The sequence below is a fragment of the Lodderomyces elongisporus genome, chromosome 2 (assembly GCF_030384665.1).
Source record: "Lodderomyces elongisporus chromosome 2, complete sequence".
Lineage (NCBI taxonomy): Eukaryota > Fungi > Ascomycota > Pichiomycetes > Serinales > Debaryomycetaceae > Lodderomyces > Lodderomyces elongisporus.
In genome coordinates this window covers 1,462,775-1,479,770 of record NC_083674.1, presented here as the reverse complement: position 1 = coordinate 1,479,770, position 16,996 = coordinate 1,462,775, and the positions used below count along the sequence as shown (strand labels likewise).

The 16,996-nt window shown below is 35.9% G+C and overlaps 3 protein-coding genes across 3 annotated transcripts; 1 reads left to right on the top strand and 2 right to left on the bottom strand. All coding sequences in view use genetic code 12, as the record gives it.

The window, feature by feature from the left end:
* Positions 1 to 1,124: 1,124 nt before the first annotated feature.
* Positions 1,125 to 3,431, bottom strand: EFH1 (basic helix-loop-helix transcription factor; the record flags this gene model as incomplete). Its single annotated transcript, XM_001527011.2, has 1 exon — positions 1,125 to 3,431. One exon carries the CDS (start codon positions 3,429 to 3,431, stop codon positions 1,125 to 1,127), a length of 2,307 nt encoding a protein of 768 aa, XP_001527061.2.
* A 4,955-nt stretch (positions 3,432 to 8,386) lies between these two features.
* On the top strand, positions 8,387 to 10,147 carry PVL30_001858 (uncharacterized protein; the record flags this gene model as incomplete). Its single annotated transcript, XM_001527010.2, has 1 exon — positions 8,387 to 10,147. The coding sequence occupies one exon, from the start codon at positions 8,387 to 8,389 to the stop codon at positions 10,145 to 10,147; it is 1,761 nt and encodes a 586-aa protein (XP_001527060.2).
* Positions 10,148 to 10,411: 264 nt separating this feature from the next.
* Positions 10,412 to 14,164, bottom strand: PVL30_001857 (uncharacterized protein; the record flags this gene model as incomplete). Its single annotated transcript, XM_001527009.2, has 1 exon — positions 10,412 to 14,164. The coding sequence occupies one exon, from the start codon at positions 14,162 to 14,164 to the stop codon at positions 10,412 to 10,414; it is 3,753 nt and encodes a 1,250-aa protein (XP_001527059.2).
* Between the last annotated feature and the right edge of the window lie 2,832 nt (positions 14,165 to 16,996).

Below are 16,996 nucleotides of genomic sequence, written 5' to 3'. Positions count from 1 at the left end.
ATATGCCTCTGGGTAAGGGTGTGTGTCTGTGTGTTTCTATCTGTGTGTGTGTGTGTGTGTGTGTGTGTGTGTGTATTGACTAACTCAGTAAAATATACTCCAATCTTCTTTCACAAGTGTGTAGAAGTGTTATCGTGAAAAAAAAAAAACATTGTGATGAAATGAAAAACAATACTCTTGGTAAATCATCTACTTCCACTAATCAACCTTCAACTCCAACTCTCGTCTTTCTTCCCATCACATCACACACATACACATAGACTATTGTTAGCACCTTCTACTGTTCCTTTTTTACCTGACATCAACAATAATCATACTTTAATTTAGTTACAAACTTGAGAGAGAAGGGTGAGGGTGGGTGGAAAATAAAAGAAACAAAATACAATTTTTTTGAATACTCTACTTGTAGGGCAAATCATAATTTGAAATTCCCACAAAGTTTCCATTCACGTGACTACATGCAGAAATTGTTCTTGCAGCCAAAGCTTGAAATTCTCTTTGTTCTTCTTGTCTTTTCTTTGTTCTTTGTTTTTGCAACCAAATACCCAACATTGTAATATATCAAAAGTTCTCAAACACTGAACAGAATATATATTGGACTATACATAAAACTTGCCGTCAATGATGTTGATGATACGTTAAACAGAATAGCTAAAGCAGAAGCTAGTAACAATTATGAATATTTATTACACAAAGTTTTACTAGCTCATTGCACAACTTCCATTTATTGAAATTTTACAAAAAAAGAACCAGCATTACATCAGATTTGCCAAAAGATATTTTCAAAGGTTGTTAATGTATATATATTTATATGTATTTCTTTTCTCGAACAATTGAACAAAAACAGGAGTTATGCAGCATCTTTTTTGTACAAAAAAAACCGAGTTTGACACAATTGCTTGCATTAAAGAAGAATTGCATAAATATAGCAATTTTGTTTACTAGACTTGCAGTACCCCGTTCTACTATATATATATATATATATATACAATGAATCTTCTTCTACTATTTCAATATCATTTTTTTAATAAAACATCTGCATTAAAATACAAAATATAAATATTAGAAGAAGAAATAATAATAAAAAAAGACGAAAAACAACAGCAAATTTATGCACAATCACGTCAAAGCGTTTTGGGCACCCGCAACAGCGTATCATGCAGTGCTTCACCATAAATTAAACCTTCTTTTGCAACATTACCGTTTTGGCCCCCAACATCACCACCATGACCATTATTGTGGCCATTGTTGTTGCCACTCGAAGCATTCAAAGCAGATGAATGCAATGTCCGATCGAAATAATCCGCAGTACTATACTTGGGCTCCAGTGAACTCAACGAAGTGGGGTACCCATTTGATGTGCACTCTTCTCCTTCATCTTCATCATTCTCTTCTTGTTGTTGCCGTTGCTGTTGCTGTTGTTGTTGTTGTTGTTGTTGTTGTTCTTCATCATCATCTTCTTCTTCATCTGTTTCTCCCTTATCTTCCACTTCCGCATCTTCTTCTCCTTCTTCTACTCTTCCACCCTCATCTTCTCCACTATTTTTTCCAAAAGAGCTGGAATCAGCATCCTCAAGTATTTTATAATTATTTGCTTCTTCACTATTTTGCTTGAGAACTTGCTCTTCGCTTAAATCGTCTTCGCTTTTAAGCTTGTGACCTTTTGTTAAAAAATATTCCTTAATATTCTTGACAAACAAAGGATACAAAATGCTATCAACACCTTCATTCCTAGCAATTTCATATGCTCTATCAAATGGAATCCATACTCCCTTTAAATTCATAGAGCCAACCTTGACTACTTGCTTTACCTTTTCCGTTTTTAAAATACCATCTCTCTTACCTCTCGTCATTCCAACAACATTGAGTAGTTTGGTACAGTTGATGTAATTTGTATCTTCACGACGAGATACGAGTATATTTCTGGCACGTACTTGGTAGCAATTAGTATTTTCGTCATCCCATCGTGTAGTTGCAACTTTAGGACGAATAACATTCTCGGGATAATCGATTTGTGGTATATTACTGCTGATTGAAGTTGCACGTGATTGTTGGTCTCTATTAGAAAACGTCGACAGATGCTTTGCTCTCTTTGTCAGCGGTGACGAAATCAGTTGGTCTCCATAGGGCATAGCAAGCTGTTGTGCCTGTTTTTGTTGTTTTAAAAACTGCAGATGTTGGTTTCGTATTTGAGCCGAAAAGTTTGGCATAGACATTGTTGGAGGATTGGGAGGGTTGGGCGGAATGGCAGAAGAATATGACAATTGGTACAGTGGAATGGATGAGTGCGAGTATAACATGGCACTAGGACTTCCAAATGCTTGCACTAGCATTTGTTGCTGTGCTTGTTGTAGTTGTTGTGCCTGCTGAGCCTGTTGTGATTGTGGTGATTGTTGTGGCTGTTGTGACTGTTGTGACTGTTGTGATTGTTGTGACTGTTGTGATTGTTCATGAGATGCTACATCAACAAGTTCGAGATGAGATTTTATTGGATGTACCATTGTTTGTGCTTGTGGGGTTGGCGGTAATACTGATTGGTTTGTTGCAAATTTCGACTGATACCGTTGCTGTGATTGTTGCTGAGGTGGTAAAGATGGAGGTGGTGGTTGCTGTAAGCTTTGTTGTTGATGTTGTGAGACATAGTTATTTGCATGGCTTGAAAAGTATTCTTGGTGATGTTGACCGGAAGAAAACAAATTGGGTGGAGGGTAATTATTTGGCGAGTATTGAGACTGAGTTTGTTGTTGTTGTTGTTGTTGTTGTTGTTGTTGTTGTTGTTGTTGCAGCTGCTGTTGTTGTTGTTGTTGATGCTGCATTTGTTTGGCCCGTAATGTTTGAGCTTCGGCCAGGATGCTTGTTGGTATCAGGAACGAAGGGCTAATTACAGTAGCATTTGAGCTGGAATAGTCTGCAACGGTACCACCATTACCGTTATTTACATTATTTGAGGTTGGATTTGCAAATTCAGAGTTGATATTAGAAGGATAACCATTTTGCAAGGTATAGTAATTTGAATAGTCAAGAAGATAATTCTTGGTTGGTCGCAAATTCATCTGTTGTTGATTAGATACCGCATATTGTTGGTAAGACAACGGAGCCTCAGCACCACCACCGCCAACACCACCAACACCACCAACACCGTGAACACCGTGAACACCCGCACCAACCCCTGCACCAATACCAACACCAATGCCTGCACCTGATTGTATTTGGTTACCGTTTGATTTCAACAGTTGAGTAATGACATCAGAAGATTGTGCCGGAGTGGGGTTAGAGACACCCAGTTGCAGATGTTCGGTCAAGTGCTGTTTGTTCAAAGTTTGAAGCTGGTTTTGCTGTCTGCTGGCTGTGTTTGCATCTCCATTCGTTGCACCAGGAAGCTCTTGGCTGTAGAAATTTGCATTTGTCGGTGTAGTCATAACTTCGTTCATCTATAATCAAAGATTAGTATGTAGATTATTTTCACAACAAAAAATAGTTTAAATAAAACAAGTCAAATAGTTCTCTTGGTATATCTTTATTTCAAATCTTGGGGTATCGAAAAGTATCAAGACACTGTGTATCTTATAGAAGGAAATGGGGTAAGTTAGGAAAAAACAATTAAGTGGAATTTTGAGGAATTTGCAACTGCCTACTGAAGGAAAATCTGGATGATATCGCAATGGAAAGATAAATGATTGATAGTTGAACAATGGTTTATTAACAAATGAAAAAAATAAAAATCGAAAATAAAAAATGAATAAAAAAATGAAAATGAAAATGAAAACGAAAATGAAAATGAAAATAAAAATAAAAATAAAAAGTGAAAATTAGGAAGTTTGAAATCTTGGATGGGAAAGAGTAAAGTTGAGCACTTCTACTCTTTAAGCTTATAACTGGTGCAAGGTATTTTTATGTTGAAAACAAGGAGTAAATAAATATCTCTGAATATGAGGAGGGGAAGGAAAAAAAAATGAACCAGTAGGTATGCTTTCCTTGAAAGACAGAAATCCTGGTATTCAACAATTGAGATTTTTTCGATTTGGTGCAAAATATATTTCAGCTGGATTAAAATTAACCTTACTAGATCAAACCGTGCTAAAGTATGCTCAACCTTTCTCGGTCTTTGTTTATGGGAGCAGTATCAAAAAATTAAAGAAAAGAAAAGAAAAAAAAAGCAAATTGTATCTTTTCTTGTCTAATATTGATATGATTACTCAAGAATTATCTTGACCAAAGGAGAATATTTGTGAAGGAAAGGGTAGTATGTTTATATAGGCTAGTTTCCCAACGTTATAAAAAAAGCTGTCCACGATATTAATGATGATGATGATGATGATGATAATAATAATAATAATCATAATAATAATCATAATTATAGTAAGCATAATATAATAATAATAATCATTAGAACAATCATCATAATAATAATAATAATAAGTTCTTTTCCCGTTCTCTCCTTCGTTGCCTCTATTTTATCAGAATTATACCTAATAGTTTGCTACTTTTGCTTTTTCAATTGACTTAGCGTAATAAAACCATCCTTATACACCTATGAAAGAATTTTGCCTCTTTCTCAATGACATATTAATTGGTAAATTATTAGACCTGAGGAGTCATCTAATTGATTGCAGAGCTAAAAGCCCAGTGTTTAACCTTCAAAAAAAAACAAATAAGAATGATAGACAAAAAATAAATAAAAAAATATTTTTTTTTTCGTTTTGGTAAAGTTGAAATCTTAGGAAATAATAATAAATCTGCGTGCGCCATAGGAGGTATTTTTCTATGGGAAAGAAGGGGGGGTGGTTTGGAGGAGGAGGAAGGGAGCATGAACCAAATACCTGAACCAAACGAAACGAACTCAAAAATAGAAAATAATGATTATAAAGGAAGGGAAGGAAGAAAAGAAAAGAAAGAAGAAGAAAATAAAGATTAGCTAACCACAAACAAACAAACAAACAAACAAACAAAAACAAACAAACGAAAACAAACAAAAACAAACAGGCCAAAGATGATATTATTTCTACCCTTTTCCTCTTGAAAAATGTAGTGAAAGAATTTATTTTTTCTTTTGTCTCAAATTAATCATTTATACAATTCATATCGCTCTTTCAGTGAATACTCGAAAAAAAAAAGGTGTTTCTCTTCCAATTCCATTGACTGTCTGCTCTTTTACAGCATCGTTTTTGATGTGCCATATTGTTCTCTGCCCTATTCTGCTTTCTTCTCTATCTTTGAATCTTGTCTCATTAAATTACACAACTAGTACCTTGAGATACCAAGTTTGTGAATGTAAAATAAAATAAAATAACAAAAAACAAAAAAAAAATTGAAAAATAAATAATGAAAAATAATTAAAAACCAACGAGGAAAGTAAAAGCCCATTGCTAGAGGCCAAAACACGCCTGAAAGTTGGAAAGCAAACATAATTATTATATTTCCAACAAGAAATCTTCAGTTTAGTTTGCAAGATGTAAACAGGTTTTTTGTGTTTCGGCAAAAAATAAATAAAAAAACAAGAAGTAGAGAAGAATTGGGGGGGGGCGGGGGGAGTTATTGGTCCCTTTCCGTCATTGAGATTAATTGTTGTTATTGTTGTTGTTGTAGTTGTTTTTGTTGCTGGCGTTGCTTTTTTCTGGAGACAAAGCTTAAAGAGTGGCACGATTTTTGTTTTTTGTTTTTTGCTTATTTATTTGTTTGGGTTGAAAATCGTCTCACCTATACTGAAAAAAAAAAATCGTGAACTGCTTCTTATCCCAATTATCCATTTGCTTGCCATTCCCATAGAATACTTCATTTACTTACCCCTCCAGGAATATGTCAATTCTGTTCTTTCAAAACAATCATATGTGATTAACTTACATCAAGTTAACATGATTTTCGGTAGTCAGAAAAAGGATAAACTGGACCTTGCTTGCAGTTACTTTGAGCAAGATTATGTCTAATTTATGTTTGAGTTTTCGTTTGGTTTGTTGTTTTTTTAATTGTATGGCAACTTGACAGGTAAATCTCTTTTCATATTAGCAGTAAAAAAAAAACAATGAATTGCCTTTTAGGCGTGAATATGCTTCATCATTTATTATTTCTTCTTTTCTTTTCACACTTGTTGTACTATTTCCTGGATTTTCTTTAGAACCTATACCTGCTAAAATTTGAAATGAAATTTGAAAACATCCACGTTGTTTTGACTTCTTGTAAACAAACTTTTTGCTCAGTTTAAATTTTTTTTTTTTTTTTTTGCTTTTTCTTCACTAATAATTCTTTCGCCACCGATAATGCTTTTATTATTTTTAGTATTATTAGTATTAGTATTATTATTATTATTATTATTAAATAGTTTTAGGTGTGTTTTTCATTGGTTTGCACCAAGTTGACCCTGCGTTTGAACTCCAAGCTATCTGACATAGTTAGGGGTTCTCCAAGCTGTATATTCTAGAAGTACTTCCATGAATGCATGACTTGATAGACAGGTAAACCTCAACTATAATTTTTTGTAAATGGAAAAGAAGAAAATATGATAGACAAGAAACCTGCACGTAGTAGATCATGGTGGTAGGGCATGATTCAGCATGATCAAGCAGACATTTCTCTGCTTCGACTTGCATTAAAAAACAAGATTCCCTTTCAATATAGTTTTTTTTTTGACTTTTGGCTTTTGGCTTTAGCTTTTTCGCTGTAATTATTTCGTAAGTTTATAACTATTGATAAATTGATGTTGAAGGAAATAAACTAACGAAAGTATGCTCAACTTGCTTGTGACTTCCCAATGTTTGAATAAACTAGTGAAAAAATTTATAACAATAAAAAATGTCGTAACAGTTAACCCTACCACCACCAACATCACTTTCGAAAAAAAAAAAAAGGCAATAACAACGACACTTTTGAGATTGTAAATCTCATCTGGAAGCTCTTTGAGATACTCTTTTATGTTTGAATGAATATTTCATAGTCGCGGTGAGTATCTGGTCTAAAGTCAACGTAGACAATGTCTGGATATATGTTGGTCAACAAAGAGTTCTGCTGTTGCTTTTGTTGTTGTTGTTGTTGTTGTTGTTGTTGTTGTTTTGTAATCACAAACGAAAAATGGTGTTGTTTTAGCAACTGTTACTCTGAAGTTAGTCTGAAGTTGTTAGCAAATCCATTTTATTGCATCTTGATAGTTTGACATTACCAGTTCCATCTTTGAATATCAACAACAATCCAATTTTCTTTTGATTGTTGAATTTTCTCTTTCTCTCTCTCTTTCTCTTTTTCCATTATTTTTCATGGGCTCTTTTGGTCTTCAGCTTTTTCTCGTCTTATCGCGAACTATCTCGTAGCTCCGGTTACAGATACAGCCCCAGCTCCAGCTCTAGCTCCGGCTACAGCTCCAGCTCCGGTTACAGCTCCAGCTCCAGCTACAACTACAATTACACCTACAATTTTGCAAAGTCGGGGAGCCTAACCGTTTGAAAAAAATAATAGTAAAATAATTTGAATTGGGATGTGTAAGATAAGCAAGAGCGAGTTGGATAATGTATAATAGTATACTATTTCAGCTCGCGAATCTCGCAGGTTCAAAACAGCGTTCTTTAAAAGCGTTGCAACCCAATGCTTAGTCAATCAGAATACCGTGCAGTTTGCAGCTACATTCTGCATCTTACATTTTAACTGGTGGCTCTTTATATCTTATTCTTGATTATTATCATTATTATTATTATGATTATTATTTTTTTTGTTTCACTTAAGCAAATGTAAGCTGGAGGTTTTCCATCAATGAAAAGTTCGAATATATCCTGCGTATCTGTCAACGACAATAAAAAGCTGGTGAAAACTACATTGATAATAAAGTATCAAAAGATAGATTGATTAAAGGACAAGCAAAACAACTAAATAAACACGAGACAATAATGTTTGGAATTTGAAATGGAAGTGAAGGCGGACTTTGAAGAAAAATAAAGTGAAAAAATGGAAAAAAAAAAAAAATGAAGACTCTTATCTCGCGTGTTTCGATTATTCCGCTAAAGAAGCTTGCGATTAAAATTAGCGCGGTATCGCACGATTACCAAACCAAACCTCGATAATAAAAATATTTCAAATTGTGAAATTTTTCTCCAAAAAAAAACCAACACATTATAAGCTCTTTGAAGTGCTTTTTGTTTCTCTTTTAGTTTTCTGTTGCTCTTTTCTTTCTGTTTATATCTTTGACAAGTTGTTGATTTTATACATCAATCTTCTCAGTATCGATTTTTTTTTGATACTTTGACCATCCCATAGATTGCCTACATACGCAAATCCTTCACCTAGTATTTGAAAATTACAACAATTTTTTCATCCACTCAAATTTCAATTTCGAAATTAATATCATCTTCTGATTTTTTTTTTTTTTTTTGATTTGAAGCCCTATTGAGACTCACAATTTCCAGTTATGCCCGAACCGCCGTCAAATAGCGTTAAAGTCCCCAAAGAGAGACGACGGTCGTTTATGGAGTATGGCGGTGCCAACTCCCTTAGCAACTTTGCTTCCTCATACTCTCGGGCTCAGCACTACACCGGGTCGTCCTTATTGGAGTCAGACGATAGTGATAATAATGAAGGAGCTAACCAATCTCAAACAGAACGGCGACCCACGTATGCGAGTCTAATTAGCAATGAAGGAAGAGGACGTCCATCAATCTCAGAAGAAACAGTTATAGACGAGGAAATGCAGATAGATGGGACTTCACCAGCAATGCAAGATTATGACCTAATTCAATCACGAGAACATGAAGACATACATCGATACCGACAGCAATCGCCTGTTAAAAATCAACTTCCAGGGCCTTTTGAATCCAATGAGTTAATGAACGATACCACACCATTGCTACCCACACTTTCGAATCTGAGTAGCTTTGCTTCATTAAATCTTAAGGCGGGCAATTCAACAGCACCGCAAACTATATTTAACTCAGTAAACACGCTAGTGGGGATAGGGAACTTGTCGATCCCTTTTGGTTTTCATCTAAGTGGATGGATATGTGGATGTGTGTTGTTAGTAGGATCGGCATTGAGCACCAACTTGACTGCAAAATATCTTGGCCGAATTTTGCGTGCCCACCCAAACTTGATGACTTACGGCGACATATCTTTTGCTTATGGTGGGAAAGCATTTGCCATCTTTGTCACCTCATTCTTTATATTGGACTTGCTAGGCGCTTCACTCTCGATGATTATTCTATTTAGCGACTGCTTTGCCATTATTTGGCCTCATAAACAATTACTCAAATTAATCATCATTACAATAGTGTTTTTCACAAGCTTACTTCCATTGAGTATTCTATCAATATTTAGCTTATTTGGCATTTTGTGCACCATTGGTATAATTGGTATCATCATTGCCTGTGGGTTTGTCCTTGATGAATCGCCCGGTTCGCTTTTACAGTTTGCACCAACAAACTTGTGGCCACAAAACTTCCCCTCATTACTATTCAGCTTGGGTATTTTTATGGCACCATGGGGTGGTCATCCTGTATTTCCCGAACTATATCGTGACATGAGACATCCTACAAAGTTTAGCAAAACGAGCAATATTTCTTTTTCCGTTACTTTTGTATTGGATTTTGCTATAGGTATCACTGGGTATTTGATGTACGGATCCTTAGTTGATGATTCTGTTATCAAGAGTATAATGCAAAATCCAAATTATCCTGAATGGATCAACAAAGCGTTGTGTTTGTTAATGGGTATATTGCCCATTTCTAAATTGCCTTTGGTGACGAGACCAATCATTACGTCGTATGAAAAAATTTTGGGATTGACGCCATCAATGCCACAACCGATACCTCCTCCTCCTTCGTCCCCTTCGTTGTCATCTTCTCCGAATCCATCATACCCACCACATCTGAATCGCGGATTGAGACAAAAAACTAATTCTTTTTTCAAGTTGAATACGATATTGAGAGTCATAACCAGGTTGGCTTTTTGCAGTGTGCTCCTCGTATTGGCGTTGATGCTAAGCTCTTTTGGTAAAGTTGTCTCCTTTCTTGGAAGCGCAATCTGCTATACTGTATGCCTTGCCCTTCCATTATTATTCTACTTGGAGTTAAACAGTTTAGAGATTTCCAGCTGGCAGAGAACAATCACCCAAGCTTGTGTAATAATGGCGTTGGTCTTTGCAATCTCGGGCACTTATGCAACAATTACTGCATAGCTAGTTAAGTATTTAATATATCTACAAAACAAAATCAAATGAAATTAGATAATCTCATAATAAATCTAAATTAGGGAAAAGAGATGGCAAACTTTACTCTCATACACACACGCACACACACACTCTCTCTCTTTTTTTTTTATCTTTTTATGTGTGTGTGTTGCTTTTTCATCTTTGATCTTTCTCTTCATTCACTTTCATTAATTAGTTGCTGAATTTATATCTCTAACTAAACCTATGGATAAGCACAACGAGGTAATGTCATTACCTTTTTAAACCATTATGATGAGTTTTCCCTCGAATGCTATACTTTCCCGGAGTCCCTCTCTCCACTCCATTTTTGTCAACAGGTTCATATATCATCTGGTTGCGCTGCGTTTTTGCCAAGTACTGGGCCATCACCTCGCTTCCAGAAGAGCGGTGTTCGCCCAGATTATATGAAGGTGCTTGGAGATTTGGAGAAACAACTTGATTTTGAATAACTGGTATATAGCGAATCTGTGGATACTGTTGTCCGTGATACTGACCTGGTTGTTGCTGCATAGCAAATACTTGCTGAGGATATGGCACAGGCTGTATAGGGTAGCCAGCATTACCTTGAGGCAATGTTGAGTGCCACTTCTGACTATGCTGGCTCCTGTTTGTCCTAAAGCTGCTGGTAGAGCTGTTTCTACTGGCCAGCGGAAAATAATAGACTGACTGAGGTTGAATGTATGGTGAATATTGATAATTTACACTACTGCTAAGCAGCACGTTTGAAGAGGATCGAGAAACTTTCCCTCGGTGTAAATCTGCATAGTCCTTGTCATAATTGTTCTGATATTGTTTGCGCAGTTTGCGCTGAGCATAACGAGTATTCTTTGAATTAGGAGCCTTTGATCTTTCCTTTTCCTCACTACGATCAAAAGAAAAGCTCATATCCTCGGATCCGATTATAATTGAAACGTCCTCATCATCATCATCATCTTCTTCTTCTTCTTCTTCCGCTTCATCATCTTCTTCTTCTGCTTCCGCTTCTCCTGCTTTTTCTTTTTCTGGTTGTTCTTCTGTAATTGTTTCTTTACTTTCTTCTATTGTAGGCATTTCAAGTTGGTTGCCAGCGTGCTCATGTTCACTCCTGGTTCTATCGGTTGCTCCATTGGAACTTGATCCATTTTGTTTCTTCAATGTTTTATCCGTTGAATGAGTCTGCTCTTTTCCTAATGATCCATTAGTGGTGCCATTGGATTGAACACTGTTGTTCACAATTCCAAATATCATGGCAGCTTCGTCTGATAATGGCTCATTTGCATCTCTGGCATTACTTGACTCAGAGTATCTTGTTTTTGTAAATTTATCTTTATTGTATTTGCGAAGGCTTGAGTGTAATTGTTCTTGGTATTGCTGGTAAGTTGAACCTTGAGATCCGTTTGGTTTTTTTCTAAACGAAAATTTCGGTTGATTACCGCACCTATCTTTAGCATAACTTATCTTGAATTCCTTGTACTTGTGATAAAATTGGTTGGCGTGATCTTGATTTCCGTAAAGCGCTTTCGATAATCTGTAAACACCATCCATTTCATCTGATTCAAATGCTTCAACTACAGCAATCGCATCGGTAATATTTACAAAATTAAGAAACCCACAATCCTTATTGTGATAGAAATTAATTTGTTCAAGTTCACCAATTTTGGAAAAATCCTCTCTCAATTCATCCTCGCTTGGCATCATAGGTTTGAAACCATTTTCGTCGCGGTTTGGTTTAATTCCAATGTACACATTCCTTGATGCACCAGCGGTAACAGCAAGTGCAATATCGCGATGCAATGGTCCACTGTGTTGCTTTGCCCATCCGACAACAATGTCGTATCCGTGTATGACTAGCTGGTGCAACACTTGATGATTGACATAGAACTTGTGGGCAACAACTGCGTCAACAAATGTTATAAAACATACTCTCTTTTCAGGCAAATAGTTTATGGACTCTACCAAGCCACCAGCGCGAACGTTATTGGCAATTTCTTCCACCGTAGTGTTGGGATGTAAATTTCCCAAATATATCGATCGATTACCATTGAACTCGTGGATAGATGATGGTGGATGCTGAGGGAGGTAAAACTGTGATGACAGATATGAGTGATTTGAGTGAGATGTGTATGGAGGAGAAGAAGGTGTAAAGGAAGGAGTGAAATCGCGAGATACTGGTACAATAATCCCCGGATGGTGATCAGAGTTATGCCCAGATGGGTAGTGCATGTGGTTGAGGTATTCTTGATTTGAAGAAATTATGGAATATGCACCGTTGCTTATGGTTGACTGAATGCAACCGTCTTCGCTTGTATCATTGTATCTCTCGCGTACTATTGGTGATGCATTATCTATATCGGACGAGTTTGGGCTCACTGGGTCCAAGATGCCAAGTTCTTCAGGGAGTTCCCTCTCGTTGGGGGACGCTGTAAAGCTGCTCATGGCGGGACTATTGTTATCAAAATCAGATTCAGAATTGCAATCAGAATCAAGTATAGTTTCAGTTGTGATGATCTCGTCTCCTACCCTTGCGCCATTGACACTTTTTGAACTTCTTGTTTCAAGAAATTCGTTGATGCTATAATCTATGTGCTTGTTATCAATGGGTGTGCGGTCGCATCGGTCTTGGGCAAAAGTCGTGGATATAATGTGATGGTTTTGCTCTATATGCAAACCATTTACATCAGATGATATGTCAAGTTTTGCTGTGTCTTTATTCTTTTGTTTGTGGTCATGCACTATCGATTTGTGATTAACTTTTTTGATAAAGGCTTCATATGCCTTTATGGCAGAGTCGATGGATGTGAAATGAATAAAAGCTATGCAACTCACATATAAGGTCGAGCAAGATTGAGAAACGTGAATAGTGTCATTGTCTACTTTCCTATCTGACTTTGCTGTCGCGCTTGTTGTCTGTTTTGCCACTTCTTCTTTGTGTTCTTCTTGATGCTCTTCTTCTTCTTCTTCTTCTTCTTCTTCTTCTTCTTCTTCTTCATCATCATTATTATTGTTCACCATTTCAATATCGAAATTTTCTACATCTCCAAATTTTTCGCACTGAACTAGTATTGATTGCTTAATTTCCTCGAGTAGAGTATTTTCCACATTTTTGGCTTCTCTTTGTAGTGGTAATTTAGTATCTATGCCTATTTTCAACGAAATACATCGTGTTGCATTGAGGTTATTGATATAGTTGATAGTTTTGGGCTTCATCAAATCCTGTTTAGATCTAGATGGTGTATTTTTTCTGTCGTTGATATTGTTCAATTGAATTTTCAAGTTGTGAGAGTGTAATGTTTCTCTCAACGTGTCAAGATTAGATGCGTTTGTAGCATGGGTATAGTATAACATTGAAATCTTGTTGTTGATAAAGGAGATGTGGCATATTTTTGTCTTTACGTCGTTATTCTCTAAACCGTCTTTTGAGAGCAAGTTTGGTTTTTGTTTTGTAAAGAGCTTGATGTGTTCAATGGGTCCATAGTCTATATTGTCCAATATCTGATGCAAACTGGTATTTTCAGCCAAGTTTTTCAAGATAACGGTTCTTGATATATTGAGCTGGTCAAAGTTGTTATGGTTGGAAGGACATGGGTTCTCCTTGTTGGTTATTGGTGATGTAGCATAATTGTCTAGATTTTCGTTGTTGCTCATGGTATTGATAAAAGAATGTTGCATAGGCTTGTCAGGATAATTCTCTTTACTATTCCACAGCCTACTCGAATTTCTTCCATTTCCAAACCGTGATGAGGGGTTAGGCGACTGTGACTGTGATTGAGACTGTGATCGAGACAGAGAGGTGGGTCCACGTTTTAAAGTTCTTTGGTGTTGCTGTTGTTGTTGGGGTGGTGGTGGTGGTGGGATTGAAAAGAAATGGGTAGCCGAAGGTGGTGGAGTAAAGTATGGTGAGGATACGAGTAAGTTGGATGGAATCATCGACTGGCTGTAGTTAATGTCTAGTGGGGTCATTGGCGTGTGTTGGCCATGTGAAATTGCGCCGTTTATGTTGTGCATAGGAGTGTAGTATTGGTGATGCTGAAGATGGAGTGGTGGGGGCGGTAATCGCGGAGCAAAGTTATCCAGAAATCTACCACCATTATGTCGATGATTGAAATAACCCTCCTGCTGTTGCTGCTGCTGTTGTTGCTGTTGTTTGTTTGGGTGGTACATATCTAGCGAAAGTGTAGGTGTAGCAAGTGAGAATGTGATCCAGCGTGTGGTTGTAATTGAAATAAAAGAATGAATGAATTAAGAACGAAGGGGTTGAAAAGGAGAAAGTCAAACCAAAAGGAATTCTTGAAAAAAAACTGGTATAAAAAAAAAAGATTTTTGGCAAAAAGGTAACAGCTCGTGGGTATGTGAGACTAGTATTTGTTTGCAAGTATAAATAAAATTTCAGTAAACGTGTGAAGAAAAGCAAAAGGCTTGTTTGGTGCTGTTGTAAAGAATGGATGTGATCCGTTGTTATAAAGGTGTTTACGTGTATTGTGTCCTCGTTAGTGCTTGTTCCTTTCTAACTTCTAACTTCTACTACTTCCCAAAGTGTTCTTAAACTCGGTTGATATTGAACAATAATGAACAAGATATATGGTTCTTTTGTAGAGAGAAGAAAGAAAATAAAAAAAAAAGGGAAAAATAGAGGATATAGAAATGTATAGAAAGATACAACACAAATGGTGTTTTCTGTCTGTGTCTATAAATTATATTTTTGTATATGTTCTATTTTTATGTAAAGTTTGATTTTATTTTTTAATTTTTTTTTTTTTTTATTTAAAAATCTTCGAGGAACTTAAAAGAAAGAAAGAAAGAAAGAGGAATTAAAAAATTATCACCTACAAAGAGAATGATTGTGCGTGTAAATGAAAAATGTGTGTGTTCTTTAATTTCTTTAATTTCTTTCATTCTTTTTTTGGTATTTGGTGTTTTTGTGTCAGTTTGTGGTGGTTTTTCTTTTTATTTAATTAAAGGAGAATCTGGTTTGTAATTTTTTTTATTTTCATTTTAAATTTTTATTTTTTATTCTTTAATTTTATTTGTTGGTGTTGCATTGGTAGTGAATGGTTCTGGTTTCAACAGCAAAATGTTTGTGTTGCATTGCTTATCCTTTACACCACCATCTACAACTACAACAACTACAACAACACTTTAGCCAGTACTTTATACAATACACTTTTCAACAGGCTCCATACTGTATTTATATATATACATGCAATGCTGGCTCACATTTGTCTTTCTCGTGTCAGGGTTGCCTAATAATAACACACCCCTAAGTTGCAAGTCTATAGCATCAACAGTGAAAGAATTTAAAGTGAAATAGATTACGAATAGTACTGGTTTATTTTTTTAACTTGCTTTCATTGACTTTCTTGCTTTCTTTGTTTGTTCAGTTTTTATTCTATTTTAATCCTTCGGTTTGGATATCTTGGGCTGAGGGTAATATATCAAAGGTGTATCGTAAAAACCGCTTTGTGACTTGGAATAAATGATTACTATAGCTCAGTACACAATGTTTAGTTGTTTGAAACAACTTTGCTACTCGTTTCATGTTTTCTCTGGTTTTTTTTTTATTATTTTTTTGATTTTTATTTTCTGTTTTTCCTCAAATAGTGAGTTTTAGTAAATGAAATCAATGTGACATGCCCAATTACACTGTGTGTCTTTTAAGCAACAATAACGACCCTAAAATGAAAGAACTCCATTTCACAAGTACTAGAACAGTTCTGGTACTTTGTTAGCTAAGCTCGTATCTATCTATGTGTGAGTGTGTGTGTGTGTAAGTGTAATTTTCTCTTTGGTTTAACTGCTTTCAAATCGTTGTATAATTGTCTCTCTTGGTTTTGGGGAAGGGGGGGAGGAGAGGGTGGAAGAGGGGGTACCTGCCTTCAAATCACACACACTCTCTCTCTCCGAAAAACGGCACACGCAATCTCACAACCATGTTTCCTTTTTTTGTTTTTTTTCCGCCTTTCTTTTAGAGAAAAGAAAACAGGAAAACCCTTTATCCCTCACGTCGCGTTTCATCTTTTTGTGTTTCTGTGTAAAGAGTCTTTTGTTTTTTTTTTTTTTGAAAAATAAAAAAACACAAAAATAAAGAACAACTGAATCAACAACTGAATCAGCAAGAAACGAGGGACGAGAAGGCGAAAACTTTCTCTAAAAATATCCCATCTTTGAATTTAAAGTATATGTATATATATATATATATATATACATGTTCTTACGTTACACTGATTTCTGGTAGTGTGATAGTTGTGATAGTATATTGTCAGTCTGTTTCCAAATCAGACAAGAATGCGACAAAACGGATGGTACTAGTATAGAATGGACGTTTGGGAAAGTATTGGATCGTACGTGCAATACAAAAAAATATCACATTTCGCGCGCCAATGCAATTTATTGAGCAACTGCAAATCAAAAAAAGGATATGCAAAATGGTGATGGTGATGGTGATGGTGATGAAAAGTATGCAACTTTCCTTCGCCGCCTTTATCAAATAAAGACATGTGAAGTTACAAATCACTCGTCGACTATGGGGGAAAAAAATAACGGCAAAGTAACAGAAAAAGAGAGTATTCTTCCTTCTTTCTCTTTGTTTTATTTTCTCTTTGTTCTGTTTGTTTGTTTGTATTATTTAACAGTTCACCCAAAGGTTGAATGACAGTGTTTTAATTTCACTTTCAAGTGCTGGTTAAAGTGGGGTAGGGAAGTAAAAGAACGTGGAAGGACCGGGGGAAGCAAAATATGACTTGTGTCCACTGTTTGAAAAAAAAAAATAACAAGAAAATGGGCAATCTCTTTCAAATCACTCTAAAGCATATGAACCAAATGTCGGTCGACTGTTTCCAG